Genomic DNA, 14,754 nt, shown 5'->3' with positions numbered 1-14,754 from the left:
ATACATAGTTATGATTGCAATAATTCTTTTTTTCAATTACAAGTGTAAAGTCACACGCACCGTAGATTACTATGCATAAAAAATATAGTATTCGTATATCGTGTGTCACCGCACGAGATCTTCCGATTTTTTCCGGGCCGCCCGGAACACTCGAGTATCCGTGATCCCGATGGTTGGACGTTAATGTGTTTAATCACTCCAATGGTTTTGGCAGAGATAATTAAAATGAGCGTCAAATATACGTATACATAATTATCAATGATGTTAGGTCTATTTTATTTATAGTTTTATGCCCATGATCAGAAGTTAAATGCGAGTAAATAGCAATTTATTGACAGTAGACGTACATGACACTTGCCATCTTATATGTCGCAAACATGGGTTACGAGTTAAGTAGATAACTCTGTATTCCCATATTCTGTATTTTCCGTATGTTAATTGTTATTCCCGCGTTATAAATTTTCAAAAAAATATGTAAGAACCATCATAATACATGAAAAATAATAATTAATAAGAATAATTTATTTGAAAAAATCGTAGTTTTATTTGTTTTATTAACAAATGATTATTACTTTATTTATTAATTTAACAAACATTTTACACATTTTTTCTATAAAATGGATTAATTGGACTTGGTATAGGGCTTGCTTTTAGTACACCTGCTAATGGTTTCTTGTTTGCATCAAAAGGTATAGCTGGACTTTTCCGAATTTGTGAAATATATTCAGATGTATGTTGAGCTGTATTACAGTGAAGAGCAATTTTCACTCGTTTTTTAGAACTTGTAGTAGTACTTATTTCATGTTTTCTTTTTAAGCTTATTGGTGTTTCCTACATAATAAAGATATTTATTTATATATATATATATCAATATATCATATTATAATAGTTTCAAACAGTATAAAAAAAGACAGTAAGTTTGAAAATTTAATTGCCATTTTAAAATAGATACGTACGTATTTTATGAAAAATAATAAAAATACAAAAATATATAACAAGTAAATGCTATAAGACTTACATTTTTTTTATTCTCTAATTTTGTTAATATAGGTACCAACCAAGTTGGTTGTTTATTATGTACATTATTTCTTTGCTCGTGGTTACTTGTAACTGAATTTTCATCAATTTCCATACATGACTTTGTGCTGTTATTATCCATCAAAAGAGTGGATGGTTCTATATTATCAGAAACATTCCATTTACCAGTAACTTTTGATTTTGTTGACTTTTTTCTCTTTACTTGTTTGACAATGTTTAGTGTTTTGGCAGCTATATTCTTGTTCTTTTTCAATTTTATTTTTTTATTTTCATCAATATCTTCAATTAATAATGAAGAATTATTTCTTAATTTATAATTACTATTTCTCGCATCTGTTTTACAAATATTCTGATTTTCTTTTGTCTTAGATTTCCTTTTCTTCAAACTCGGATTATTTTCATCTAATATTTGCGAATTTGTATTTATTAAATTATCAGTAAAATCTAATTTATGCTTCATTTTTCTTTTTTTTTTTATAGTTTCGTCATTATTCATTTCTACAGTATTATTTTCATGATTAGTTTCGTCGTTAATATTTTCTGATTCTTCTTCACTAAATTTATCACTTTCATCTTGTATTAACTGCTTATTCTTTTTCCTTTTGCGCCCTTCTTGTAGCGTATCCGAATATAATTCCTGCTCAAATTTTAAAAGACGTACTGCAGCTGACTTTATATCTGTATTTTTTTTTTGCATTTTTGGAATTCTTATTTCCTTAATGCCTAATGGCATTTTACCATCTGATAATTCTATAAACCTACAAAAATATTTCAATCAATTTATTAGTTTGTTACTAATGTCTTTAATATATTCTTTAATTGATAATCACACAATACATACTCTTTAATAAGACGACGTAATTGTCTACGTGATTTTGTTGTTGATAAGGAATGAAATTTATACTTATTTAACAAATCAGCTATCTGTCTTGGATTAAAAGGTATTTGTGGCAATTCAACATCTATTCTACCAGCTCTAGGATCTAGTGGTTTCTCTGTATTATATTTCATTTGTTTTTCAAGATAAATGTCTACGTCTCTGGTAATATTATTATCTTCTTCATCTGACACTTCTATTTTTTCCATAGCATCAATAGAACCAGCAGGAAAACCAGCCTATATAAAAACAATAATACATATTATTGTCACTATAAGTTATAAACAAATTATTTCATATAAGTTTTAAGATAATAAAAAACATTAATATTCACACTTCTCCAAGCTTTAAATTTTTCCATATAATCCACACCAATATCTGATTGAAAAATCAGATATCTAAAAATATGTCTCATTACATGTTTAATTTGTCTTTCATCATCCATAGGTATAAGATATGAAATAAATGGTTTAATAAATTCTGTAACAGCATTTTCTGGTATATTTCCATCACTAATCTATAAAAATTAAACTTGTTAATAAATTAACAATAAATCAATATTTAATATAAAATAACATACTTTTGCAAGTTCTTCTAGATATATTTCTGTTATATGCATAGTAAAACCAATACATATTTTTGGATCAACTAATAATTTTTCAAGTATTTCAGAAATATCTTTTACCCATTCAATATCCCATAAATTCTCTTTACATTTCTGGAAAGTCTGTCGAATTATTCTTCGAACTAGCTGTAAATACATATTTATTAATAAAAAAATTTAACACACTCCTTGTCAAAAAGATAATCCAGGTGCTATCTTTAATTTCTCAATGACGCGTGCGAAGTTTTTCGTCTGTAACGTATAATATCAAAACATTACGAGCTCAGAATATACGGTTCATTGAAAATAATTAAAAATATTATGAGGTTTAGTGTGTAACAAGAAAAATTGTTTTATTTTAAGAACGAAATGATAACACATCTATAATAAGAAAATAATAATCAACATAAATTGTAACTAACAATAATTACTTATCAAACATATGTACTTATTTAATAATGGGTACATCCCCCTTTATTTTCTATTACTTCTATTATACGATTTGCTATCGATTTATATAGTTTCTGGATATAATTTTGACTTAACGTATCTCATTTGCGTACAATTGCATATTTTAATTCTTGTACGTATTGATACTGCTTTCCATTCGCATATATGCCGTGAACAAATTCTGCCCAGCAATTTTCAATAATATTAAGGTCCGGGGAGCGTGCAGGCTATGGCAAAATAGATATATTATTTTCATTAAAATATGATTAGACCAATCTTGATGTGTGTACAGATGCATTATCTTGTTGAAAGATGTAATCAAGTCCAGAAATGCATTCTGCATGATTATTTATTTGTTCTTTGATTAAATTTATGTATCAGACACTATTCATTCTCCCATTAATGAACTTGGTACTTGTTTTACCGAAATAACCGATGCCGGTCCAATGCTGCCTCCTCCCATTTGTCATCGAATTGCTGACATTGTCTCTTTTCTTATGTCATGAAAATAATATTGGAACCCATCAGGACCATCCAAGTTGAATCTTTTTGCAAAGCGTAAACGTTCTACTCTGTGTTTCGTTGTTAACTACTTTTTGCTATAATCTTCAACATTTCTTAAAAAATTGTGTATTACTTTATAACTTCTTCTTATTACTTTCGATATTTTTGCTATTGATAACTGTTGCTGTTTTAGTTCAAGAATTTGTTTTTTTTTTAAGACGTTTAAATTTTTTCCATGTCCCATACTTACAAATTTATATAATATTGTACTGTAATCTATACTAGTTGATAGATCATAAACTACTGAGCAATTTCTAAACATATTAACAGAGTGTATTATCATTTCGTACTTAAAATAAAACAATTTTTTTTGTTACACACTAAACCTCATAATACTTTTAATTACTTTCAACGAACTGCATATTCTGAGCTCATAATTTTTTGATATCATACGTTACAGACAAAAAACTTTACATGCATCATTGAGAAATTAAAGATAGCACACCTGGGTTATCTTTTTAATGAGGAGTGTATATATAAGTGTATTATATAAAAAGGTATCATATTAATACTTACCATGCAAAATTTATCTAATCTATATTGATCTATACCAAACCATTCAATACCTAAAGTTCTTAAAACACATTCTGTATAGAGTAATACTACCTCTTTAGTTTTTAAACAATGTACAATTTTACTAAGAGATTCTGCTAGTTCTTCTTGAATCAAAGGTTTGTCTGACATCCACATATAATAAAATAAACCTTTCCATAATCGCATAAAATCCGCCTTTGTAAGTGCTAAAAAAAAAACATACAAAGTATATCTTTTCGTAATAATATAACGAATAAATAGATAAACAAAATTTAGATAAATAAATTTAGATAAACAAAAATCAGAACTAATTGGAATTTCAATTAACAAGAATACAAATCTTACAAAGAGTACTTTGTGAACGAACTATCAACCATCTTTTTAAATTTTTTAGTACTCTATCTCGAGTTACTTTATCGTTACATGAAAGTAATCGAGCAAATTTAATTTCTTGTGCGATAACAATTGCTTTTTTATCTTTTTCAATCACTTGCTTTGAAGATATATGTTTTACATGTTGTATAGACTTTTGCATCGGTTCACGTATACAACGTGCTTTTCTAACTGCCATTTTTAACTATTCTAAACAATTTTTAACTAGTACCCAAATTTCAATTTAAAATTATTATTTTATAAATGTATATGTATTACAACATATAAAGTTTATAATCACATTTGCTAACGTTTCGTCAACACGTGAATTATATATAATTGCAATTATATACAATTCGTACAGTACGCTACAGTAGTACAGTATCGTGAAGTTCGTCTAAAACGTGGTCTGAATCAATTTCAGTTCTACCAATAGTAAAATCGAAATCATTAAAATATTGTGCTATTAATATTGTACATACGTGAAATAATTTAATTGGGAAATGTTAAGTCTTTTCAATATTTGTTTTATTTGTTTGAAAAACAGCAGAAAAAAGGAAGTTATATCTATATTATATTTAAATTATAACAGAAATATGTAATTATATCAGTTAGTTCCATATTTTTCATCGTTTATATCTATATTTTTAAATAGAAATCGGACTTTAATCAACCCCTATATTTCGGCGAAATACTAAATGTAAAAAATTGACGTGCTTGACATGCAATTTTTTTCTTCAGTATGAAAAATTGAAAATTTTGTATATTATATCGTTGTATGTTCGTGCTCAATAAATTAATCGACAATGAATAAGGTATAATTTTGTCGAATATGTTATACTTTATTTTTTAAAGAAATTAAATATTCCGTAGAAGGAAATAATATATTGTTTACAAATGTCTGAGTCTTTAGGACTGCTATGACTTTTAATACTTTTCAATATTATTAATAGATATTACAGTCGTAGTTAAATCATTAAAGCATACAAGTTAAATTCATTAATTGTCTAAAATACATTATTAAGTAAAGATAAAGGAAATTGTTTATATATATTCAGTATTAAATTATTAAAATATATTTTTCAGATGCCAAGATACCCTTCAGATTGTAAAGTCTATGTAGGAAACTTAGGAAATGGTGCAACAAGACGAGAATTGGAAGATGCTTTCTCTTATTATGGATCTTTAAGGAATGTATGGGTAGCTAGAAACCCACCTGGATTTGCTTTTGTGGAATTTGAAGATGCTAGAGACGCAGAAGATGCAATAAGAGGACTTGATGGGAGAACTATATGTGGAAGACGAGCTCGTGTGGAAGCATCTAATGGGAGAAGATTAAGAGATAGAAGTTATTTCAGAAGAGGTGTAGGCAAACTATTTCATCCTGAAGATAGGTGTTACGAATGTGGTGAAAGAGGTCACTATGCTAGAAATTGTCAACGACATAGAAATACTCGTAAGAAAAGGTAAGTATAGAACATATTCACTTTACACAAACTTTATGGCATGCAAAAAACCATTAGACAAGTAAGCAAGAAATATATGCAGAATTTGATTTAACAAATATATGCTTAAATGTACAATGAAAGTAATTTGTAATAACGAATTTTATATAAGGTTTGGGTCTTTAAATATTGAACATTTTATAATAGAATATTTATATTAGAAGATAAACTTTAATATATATTAATTAAAAGACATTTTTTTTTATATTTGGTGTATGAAACAAATGAAATACGAAATAATTTTGTATATTAAAATTTTACATACTATACCAAAGTGCTTTCATTATCAAGAACAATATCGATATAATATTGACATTTTTATAGCAGACCCCGCTGAACAGGCATACGTAAGAGAAACGTGTTGCTACTGAGATTCTCATCAGATTCGCCTTGGGTTCACTTTGTGATACTACGTAGTTACAGCATAGAATATCCACATTTCTCTGGTTTCTTTCTGCATACTACAAGCAAAAGAGGAAAACACGGCCGATGGAGTGGCTAGTTCTGCATACTGCGATACTTCTAACGACCACTGAGATCACCTTAGACTGAAAGTTTTTGCGCATCAGCACTACTGGTATCTCTGATATTCTTCCTTTGTCTTATTATCTTTGCCAAATTATCATAATAGATCTAATGGTCACTAAAAGATAAACTGTAAGTCATCTCATCTAGCCACTCTTCGCCCATATACCTGACATATTTATATGATTTCATCTCTATAAGTACTCTGTTCTCTTCTTTATGGTATTGCTATTACGTACTCTACAACCTTCGGTAAAGACGGTACATAACTAAAATAATAATGAAACAAAATAGATATAATTAGTTTTAAAATTAATATAGCATTTTATTTGTAATACTTAGCAATTTAAATTAATTTTATTAATATGTTATATATATATTTTTATATATATAATATATATACACTTATATATTGACATTTAAGCAAAAGAAAAGAAATAGAAAATGTTATAAAATATGAAGATCCATTTTACAAACTATAATAGTATATTAATATTTCCGTAATTTTTACTTTTATTAGAATATGAAGTAAACTATGATAGTTTTCCTGGGTACTTGTCGCAATTTTTGCAAGCCCAATTATTCCATAAATCTCTTAAAATTTTGCATAAGATATACTACACTACATTCATAGAAAAAATAGAAAATTTGATACAATTGACATAAATAAATATATGTACTTGATAGAGAAAAGCAATAAAATTCGAAATTGTAGGCAGTTTCAATATAATCGTGATTTTAATATAATATATATTTTAGATCCCACTCCAGGTCTTATTCACGGTCAAAATCGCAATCAAGGTCACGGTCTCGCTCACGTTCGAGGTCAAGATCAAGAAGCAAGCATTCACGATCATCATCTCGTAGCCGTTCTCATAGTAGAAGCGATTATACTAAAGAGAAACTTTGTAATAAACGGCGATCTGATTCTAAAGATCATAGTCCGCCAAATCCAAATCTGTTTCTAGATATCACAGCAAATAAAACGATGTATATTCTTTATTTGATACGTGTATGACCATCATTTTTTATGTTATTTTATCAATTAAGCTCTTTTGTGGCAAACCTTTTCTAGCCTTTCGAAATATGTACATATTTGAAGATACCTGTGATACTTCTTGGCACAAAAGTGCTACTTTAAATAATTAAGATATTGTGATTGACTAGAGATGGAGAAAACATTATTATTAATATTACTATACATTTATAGTTTCTATATTTTTTAAATGTTCAAGGTGTATATATATATATATATATATATATATATATATATATATATATATATATACACACACATATTTATGGTCCTAAGTGCATCTGGATCAGTCTGTATATCACTATTTAACATTTTAGTTTATGGCCACACTATATCCCTTTCATGAACAATACATTTGTTGTAATTTAAATCATATATTGCTTTCTAAAATCTCCTTCACATTATAATAACAAAAATAGAATCATCACAATAAGTTGATTACATACTCTTAAATGTAAGATGTTGCACACAGGGCTAGTAGAATTTTTATACAATTTATGTATACAAGAAAATGTTGGGCATACTAAGAAACATTTGCAGTCTTAAGAAGTCTAGACACATAGATATATATACTTACAATATTTGACAAAGAGTGAGAAATGGTTTTAGGAAGTAAAGCAAAATTATAGTTAGGAGATTAGTAACAAAAAAAAAAGAATATATATACATTTATACGTATGCAAATCCTATTTGCACAATTTTAAACAAGAACCTAAAAATGAGGTTTTTGCATGAAATTAAAGTAAATGTGACTCTCATGGACTTTTTATATAATATATAATAACACACGTACATATATCACGTGAATATATTTACAGATAACGAGCAGATCATTTCAAAAAATGTTTTGTACGCATTTTCGCGAAGTAACCTTTTTATTTTTCTAAGCAAAAAATATTCTAAATGCGCTCTTTGCAAAATCTGTTTTTTGATCAAAGTAAATTAACTGTAAGTAATTAATTTGCATAATTTCGAAATATTGAATAATAGAAAAAAAAACAAATTGTTGGTATATAAGTAATATTTAATATATTATTGATATATTTTAATGCTTTTTAATATAACATTTGAAGTTTAAAAAAAAATAATTATCTTTCTGGAAATGTGAATGAAAAGTAAAATTATGTTCCGCGATGTATATATGAAATCATAAAAAATGAGTTAACGATGATATGACATATTCTAATTAGTTTACGCCATTAAAACTAAAATTATATATTGTTGTAGTTTCTCCTTGTATTCGATTTTTGCATAATTAAATCAAAATTATTTATTTTCATATAACAGCATAAATAAAAATAAAATTTTCTGCATATTAACGTAATGTAAGGAAAGTGATGAATGGTAAAATGTTACTTTGAAAACTAAAAATGTTAATTATTTTGATAAGTAAAAGTCCTTGCACTATTAACGCTTTATTAATGAGAAGGAGAAGCAGATAGATAAAACAATATTCGTGAATGTCTAAAACGCATAAAGCTGTAGAAATAAAAAGGATTATATATCATGATTGTGATCCAATTTTTCAGTATGTCAATCTACAATAAATTCCTTGAATGCACCGCAGGGGGTTTTGAGAAGTGGGGTAAAGAGTAAAGGTGGGGATGTTTAGCAGAAGGAGAGGGGAAGCAGAGAAATCCATAGCGACGCTTCGTAAGCAGACTCATTTGATTTTCAGTCACGTATTTGTGATTCGTTGGTCTGTTTTATGAGTTGTTTCCACACTCGATTCACGTACAGAGATTTATAATTTTTACTCACCAACCGATATCTCGATCGTATGGTAGACAATTACACCGTACCGAAAGACCAATGAATAAACAGGTGTATTAAAAAAGAGAAAAAACAGAACACAGCAATGACTGCAGTAAAGTAGATCACGGTGTGGAGCTATCTTCCTCTTAAAAGGCGTCAAGCCAATTACCAGAGAATCAGGTTCAATTAAAAGGCGAGCAACTATCATCAGAATGACTGCTGCTTATACAAACGAACTCATATCACAGGAACAGAACATAGAGAAGAAGACAGGCACAGTAGTCAGTAAAGTAGTGCACAACAAGAAAGAACAAGCAACGCGCGAGGAAAGCACCGAATTTGATTCTGCAATGATGAAGCATGCAACAAGTGGTCAGGAACAAGAAAAAATCCTTGTTAATCAAGAAAAACTGACGCTTTCTACGTCAGAATTGCTCGAACAGAAAGTTAAAGATACCGTAGAATGTAAAAATATCGAAGATGCTGAATTTCCAGAGAAAAATGAAAATACTTCGATTAGCAATGAAGATAATGAAAATGCAAAAAATATTGATGAAATTAGAAACGAAGTGTTGAAAGATTGTGATTCAAGTGTACTACCAGATTCAAATTCGCTCGTATCAATGAAAGTTGATGCGTTTTTTACTGAGTGTGATTCTCAAGATGCAACGTCGGAAACACGTGGAACCGATTTTTCTTCGGAGGATAATTTTAAGTTAGAAGAACTGCAAAACTCTATCGATAATATTACTATGGAAACGAGCGATTTTTCAAACAATTATGAAATTTCTAATGGATTGTTAGAAGATGTGGTTCATCAAAAAGACGTTGAGGAAATATATGATCCCGAAAGTGAATTGAATTTTCACGAAGCTGTACGTGCTGGGGACGCTAAGTGCGTTGCGGCACTTCTTGCCAGTGACTCTGTACAAAACCTGGACGAACCGGATTGGAATGTTTCAGGTGATCCACCCCTGTTAGTAGCCGCTACGAACCATTGTTTCCCTATTCTCAGGTAAGAAATTTCTTCAATAAATTGTACAAGTTAAAAGTTAGAATTGTTTTATATTTCTAAATAAGATTTTTGTTAAACATATACAAGTATATACTAATGATATAATTGTGAGCTACAGTCCTGAAAAATTTAATTTGAAAGTTTCGAAATTATACCTAATAATTGTCAGTAAGTATCCATTTTTTTAAATTTGCTGAAATTTTATTAAAAATATATTTCAATTTTTTTAAATTGACACAAGTGTGTATATACATTTAGTCTTTTCATTTGAGCTTGAGGGTTATATCTAAAAATGTAAAGATGCAATGACTATATATATTATCTTTCTCGGTCTTCGAAATATTTGTTAGTATTACTTATTTTGTTTAATGTCTATATATAAGTATGTTTTAGATAAATATAACTAAAAATATAAATAGTGCTTGCCTTTTTTTAATCATAATAAATTTGTTCTTGAAGAAATTAATTTAAAAAGTTCCTTGTTATTAATTATTTTCACATTTTTTTTATTATTTTCCTATGTATACGAATTATTACTTTAATATTCCATATTACTATCAAATATTAAACTTACATAAAATATAATTCTTTTAAACAGAAGAAAAAAGATTCAAATATTTCCTATAGTAAATACAGCGATCTAATTTTGTCGACTTTACTGAATTCTAATTTTGCCCACTGAATTTTAGTGGGGAAATATGTTGACGTCGTAAAAAGTATCCAAACATCGGAATTATTACGATCGAGGTAAATGAATACGTGAATCATTCTTAATGAATTTTACCATCAAACTTGTTAATAACCATGAAAATGTTCTTGTTTATATGATTTTCCTCAATATCTTTCTTGCCATGTTGTTACCAGATGTTCAAAGATGTAATATTCCCGAAAGAATTTCACGTAATTCTGTAATACTAACACGAACAAATACTCGCAGAAACATAATTTGCACGTGAAATGTAAAAATATTCTACTTACTATCTATTTTTTTCGAATAATATTAAAACGACTTCTAAATCGTATCATAAAATTTCTAATGTTTTAAAATATTCTTTAGCATTACATTTGAAATGAATTTAGCAATACATTTATCGGCACATTATTTATTTTGGAATTCTTTTCACATTAATAACCCTTCCTTTATGTCTTCTTCAAAATTAAAAAATTGTTTAACGATAAAGAAATAAGATTGGATCAAAAATAATTTAAAGAACGCAGCAGAGTTAAAAGTCTATTGTTCTATAACATAGAATTTCAGTATTGACAAATTATTTGTATTGTTATCTTTAATTAACATCGTAATTTTTATTGAAATTAAATTTATTTACAACCTATTTTTACCAGTAATAACGTTGCAATTTGATAGATACAGAACAATCGAAAATAAAAAACGATTATTTCCAACTTTCGTAGTTTACTACTTGCGAACGGATGCGATCCAGCTGTGCGTTCCCCTCGTGGTGAGACGGCGCTTCACAGAGTGATTTTAAATGGAGGACCAGGAAATGTATTACAATTTGTAGGAGAACTCCTGAAATATGGTTGCCCGTCAGGCGTGAAAGAAGCTGGCGGTGGTTTAACCGCGCTACACATATTAACACGCCAACTAGCTCACGCACAAGGATCAAAAAATTTACATCATAATTTTGAAGCAGCTTTAGAAACGCTTGATTTATTAGCACGCGCTGGTCCTGTTAATGCAAAGGACCATCAAGGTCGCAGCGCACTTCATATTTTAGCTTCCTCCACTATTTTTGGTATGAAATTCATGTGCATTCAGATAAATTAAAGCATTACTTTTTTTATCGTTAAAAAGTATTTTGTTAAATAACAACATATTTCTTAATATTTAAAACAAATTATACTTAAAAATTAAAATTAATAAATAAGAAATAAATTTAAACAATTATTATTATATTAAGATTATATGTATATTTAAATATCAAAAGTAATCTTCACATCTATTTATTCCCAATTATTCTTATTTTTTTGTAATAAATAAATAAAAATAATTTTTTTTATTACAGACAACAATCATAGAACTGAAATCGAATCATTGATCGAAACGTTGTTGGCTGCTGGCGCGGATCCATCACTGAAGAATGATAGAGGAGAAACTCCTTTACACGAGTGCCTCGAGTGTGGTGCTTTAAACACCGCGTTTTTACTTATATCTCACACGCCAACCGGTATAATGTCGCGTTATGGTGAAACTCCATTGCACATTGCCTCTAGAAAAAATTATGCTGACATGGTGGCGAAACTGTTGGAACATGGAGAAGATCCTAGTATACAAGATGCTGGTGGTAATACACCGTTGCATTTAGCCTCTGCAAGAGGTTTTCATCAAACCGTTTCTTTGTTGGTTACATCACCCCTTGCACAGCTAGAGAAATTGAACGTAGAAGGATTGACTGCCCTCCAAGTAGCCGCCGAAAGTGGCTTTGTTAATGCAGTACGTCTGTTGTTAAAAGCAGGCGCAGACCCAAGTCAAACAGTCAACTATTGCACGACGATTTTTCATCGCCATCCTGATATTTCCATTTTAATAGATCACGAATTGAGTAGACGTCGTCAGCTCGCTGCTTAATTATTTCTTTATATCTGTTTTTACTAATAGACTGTTGAATTCATGGTTAATCCAATTAAGCTTCCTTTACTTTTATTGAAACATAATTTGTAATAAAATCTTGAATTTCGTCAAAAATTCGAAAGTCAATTAATCTGATGATTATATTGTTATTCATTTTTATATTGATATAGATATTTAATAAATATATATTTATATAAAAATATATTTCAAAATTATTGTTATTGAAAATGTTCAAATTTTGAAATAAATGACTGTATTAGAACATTATATCTATAATACTATAGACAATATTTTATGTTTGTATAGTCTCTGTATGATAATTTTGAGAATATCAACTATATGACTGTTATTTTTTCACGCGGCTTAACAAAATATTTTTTATAAAATTTAAGTACTAAAATATGTTATCTAATAAAATTATATAATTTTTTTATTAATTTTGGTACATACAGTGGGGCCCTTTATAACGCGAGAGATATGTTCCATGTTACATGAATTCCGTGTTATACGGGGTCCACAGCACAGGAAAAGAAAAATTTAAAATAGATTCTTACATAATATTATAATTCACATGTACATATTCTTCTTTGTTTCTCAATTATAGGTACTAGTATTTGCTTGTTGCTCAAGACTGTCTAGTATTCAAATATGTAAAACTGGGACAGATATAATTAAAAATGATATATACATATGTATGTAAATGCCATAATTTTTGGCTGTGGATAAAAGTGCCTTCTAAAGATTTGTGTGATATCAAAACATGTTCTAAATAAAGGAATAATACCAATTTAAATACTGTCTTATTAAATATGCCCTTAACAATATGGTTAATTTATTATCATACAATATTACTTTAAAAAATAATAATAGATTAATTAAAATAACATTACTATATATTTTGTATACATTATAAATCATACATAAACCATTAAAAAGAAGAAATAATAAAATAATCATGTTTTTATAGTTACTTATATACAATTACGTATAAAACAATTTCTAGTTAATATTCGTTTAAACAAAGTTTTATAGTAAATATAACGCAAAACATGTAAACAAAAGTTGCGTAACGACTTTAAAATACGTAGTTCAAAATTACTTTATATTTCATGTAAAATGCATACAAACATGACTTTTTTACTTAAGAAAAATACTAATTTTATATCCTCTAATTGAAGTTTAAAATATAAAAAAGCATGGAAAGCAATGTTTCATCTTAATAATGTATGCTGTTAATTTTCCGACTCTCATATTATTAATTAAAAATAGAGACAGCTATATTTTATTCAAATAAATAGCAATTAGTTGAAACAAAGTTAAAATTTGGGAAGTGAATTACTATGAAATAATGAATAAAACTATTACGAATCATTTTTCCATACGAGTATAAAATGACAGTCGAAGAATTAAAATATTTCACAGCCGTTACATTCAGTGAATGTGCACATTCAGCGTGCTTGCCCAATTTGTCGTTGCGCCGCACTTATAATCTTTTGTCAATACATTGTGATAATATCCGACATTGCACAATTTTATAAATTGCTGTAGAAAAGTTGATTCCTTTCTTTCATTCATTTACTGTTTGAAATGTCTAATGCAACGTTTTCTTTGTTTTAAGAATTAATTAAGGATTAGATCATGTTTATTATTTCAACAAATTTTGTTGGTCTTTGTTTGATGGTTAATGAGTAATATTTGTTGCATGCAATAAACAGTTACAGAATATTTAACTTTTCTTTTTCAAACAAAACATATGTAATAAATTCATACATATTTAATTTATTTACCTTTGAAATGTAAATTAAAAAATGTTGCATCAGCATCCAAAAACATTTTTATTATATAGTATTTCTAGATTGATTAATAATACTAATCAATGAATTATA

The 14,754-nt window shown here is 28.0% G+C and overlaps 3 protein-coding genes across 4 annotated transcripts; 2 read left to right on the top strand and 1 right to left on the bottom strand.

Moving 5' to 3' along the window:
- Nucleotides 1–520: 520 nt before the first annotated feature.
- LOC117213606 (ribosomal RNA processing protein 1 homolog) lies at nucleotides 521–4,860 on the bottom strand. 2 transcript variants are annotated; one of them, XM_033459094.1, is made up of 7 exons: nucleotides 4,413–4,860; nucleotides 4,050–4,273; nucleotides 2,496–2,666; nucleotides 2,250–2,432; nucleotides 1,880–2,154; nucleotides 1,019–1,796; nucleotides 521–831 (listed from the first exon to the last, which is right to left on the bottom strand). In XM_033459094.1, the coding sequence occupies exons 1-7, from the start codon at nucleotides 4,636–4,638 to the stop codon at nucleotides 598–600; spliced, it is 2,091 nt and encodes a 696-aa protein (XP_033314985.1). In that variant the 5' UTR covers nucleotides 4,639–4,860; the 3' UTR covers nucleotides 521–597. The 2 variants fall into 2 exon arrangements, with proteins under 2 accessions (XP_033314985.1, XP_033314986.1); XM_033459095.1 differs by having other exon boundaries at nucleotides 4,140–4,273.
- Nucleotides 4,861–5,034: 174 nt separating this feature from the next.
- LOC117213614 (serine/arginine-rich splicing factor 7-like) lies at nucleotides 5,035–7,471 on the top strand. Its single transcript, XM_033459107.1, is given in 4 exon segments — nucleotides 5,035–5,254; nucleotides 5,526–5,905; nucleotides 7,229–7,413; nucleotides 7,416–7,471. Coding segments are annotated over 4 exon segments (612 nt in total). The 5' UTR covers nucleotides 5,035–5,245; the 3' UTR covers nucleotides 7,454–7,471.
- A 1,162-nt stretch (nucleotides 7,472–8,633) lies between these two features.
- On the top strand, nucleotides 8,634–13,661 carry LOC117213660 (ankyrin-1-like). Its single transcript, XM_033459196.1, has 3 exons — nucleotides 8,634–10,275; nucleotides 11,689–12,032; nucleotides 12,303–13,661. Exons 1-3 carry the CDS (start codon nucleotides 9,473–9,475, stop codon nucleotides 12,863–12,865), a joined length of 1,710 nt encoding a protein of 569 aa, XP_033315087.1. The 5' UTR covers nucleotides 8,634–9,472; the 3' UTR covers nucleotides 12,866–13,661.
- The last annotated feature ends 1,093 nt before the right edge of the window (nucleotides 13,662–14,754 follow it).

The sequence above is a fragment of the Bombus bifarius genome, unplaced genomic scaffold (genome assembly GCF_011952205.1).
Source record: "Bombus bifarius isolate JDL3187 unplaced genomic scaffold, Bbif_JDL3187 scf7180000009125, whole genome shotgun sequence".
Taxonomy (NCBI): domain Eukaryota; kingdom Metazoa; phylum Arthropoda; class Insecta; order Hymenoptera; family Apidae; genus Bombus; species Bombus bifarius.
The sequence above is the reverse complement of the archived record's forward strand: the minus strand, read 5'-3'. Positions and strand labels throughout refer to the sequence as shown.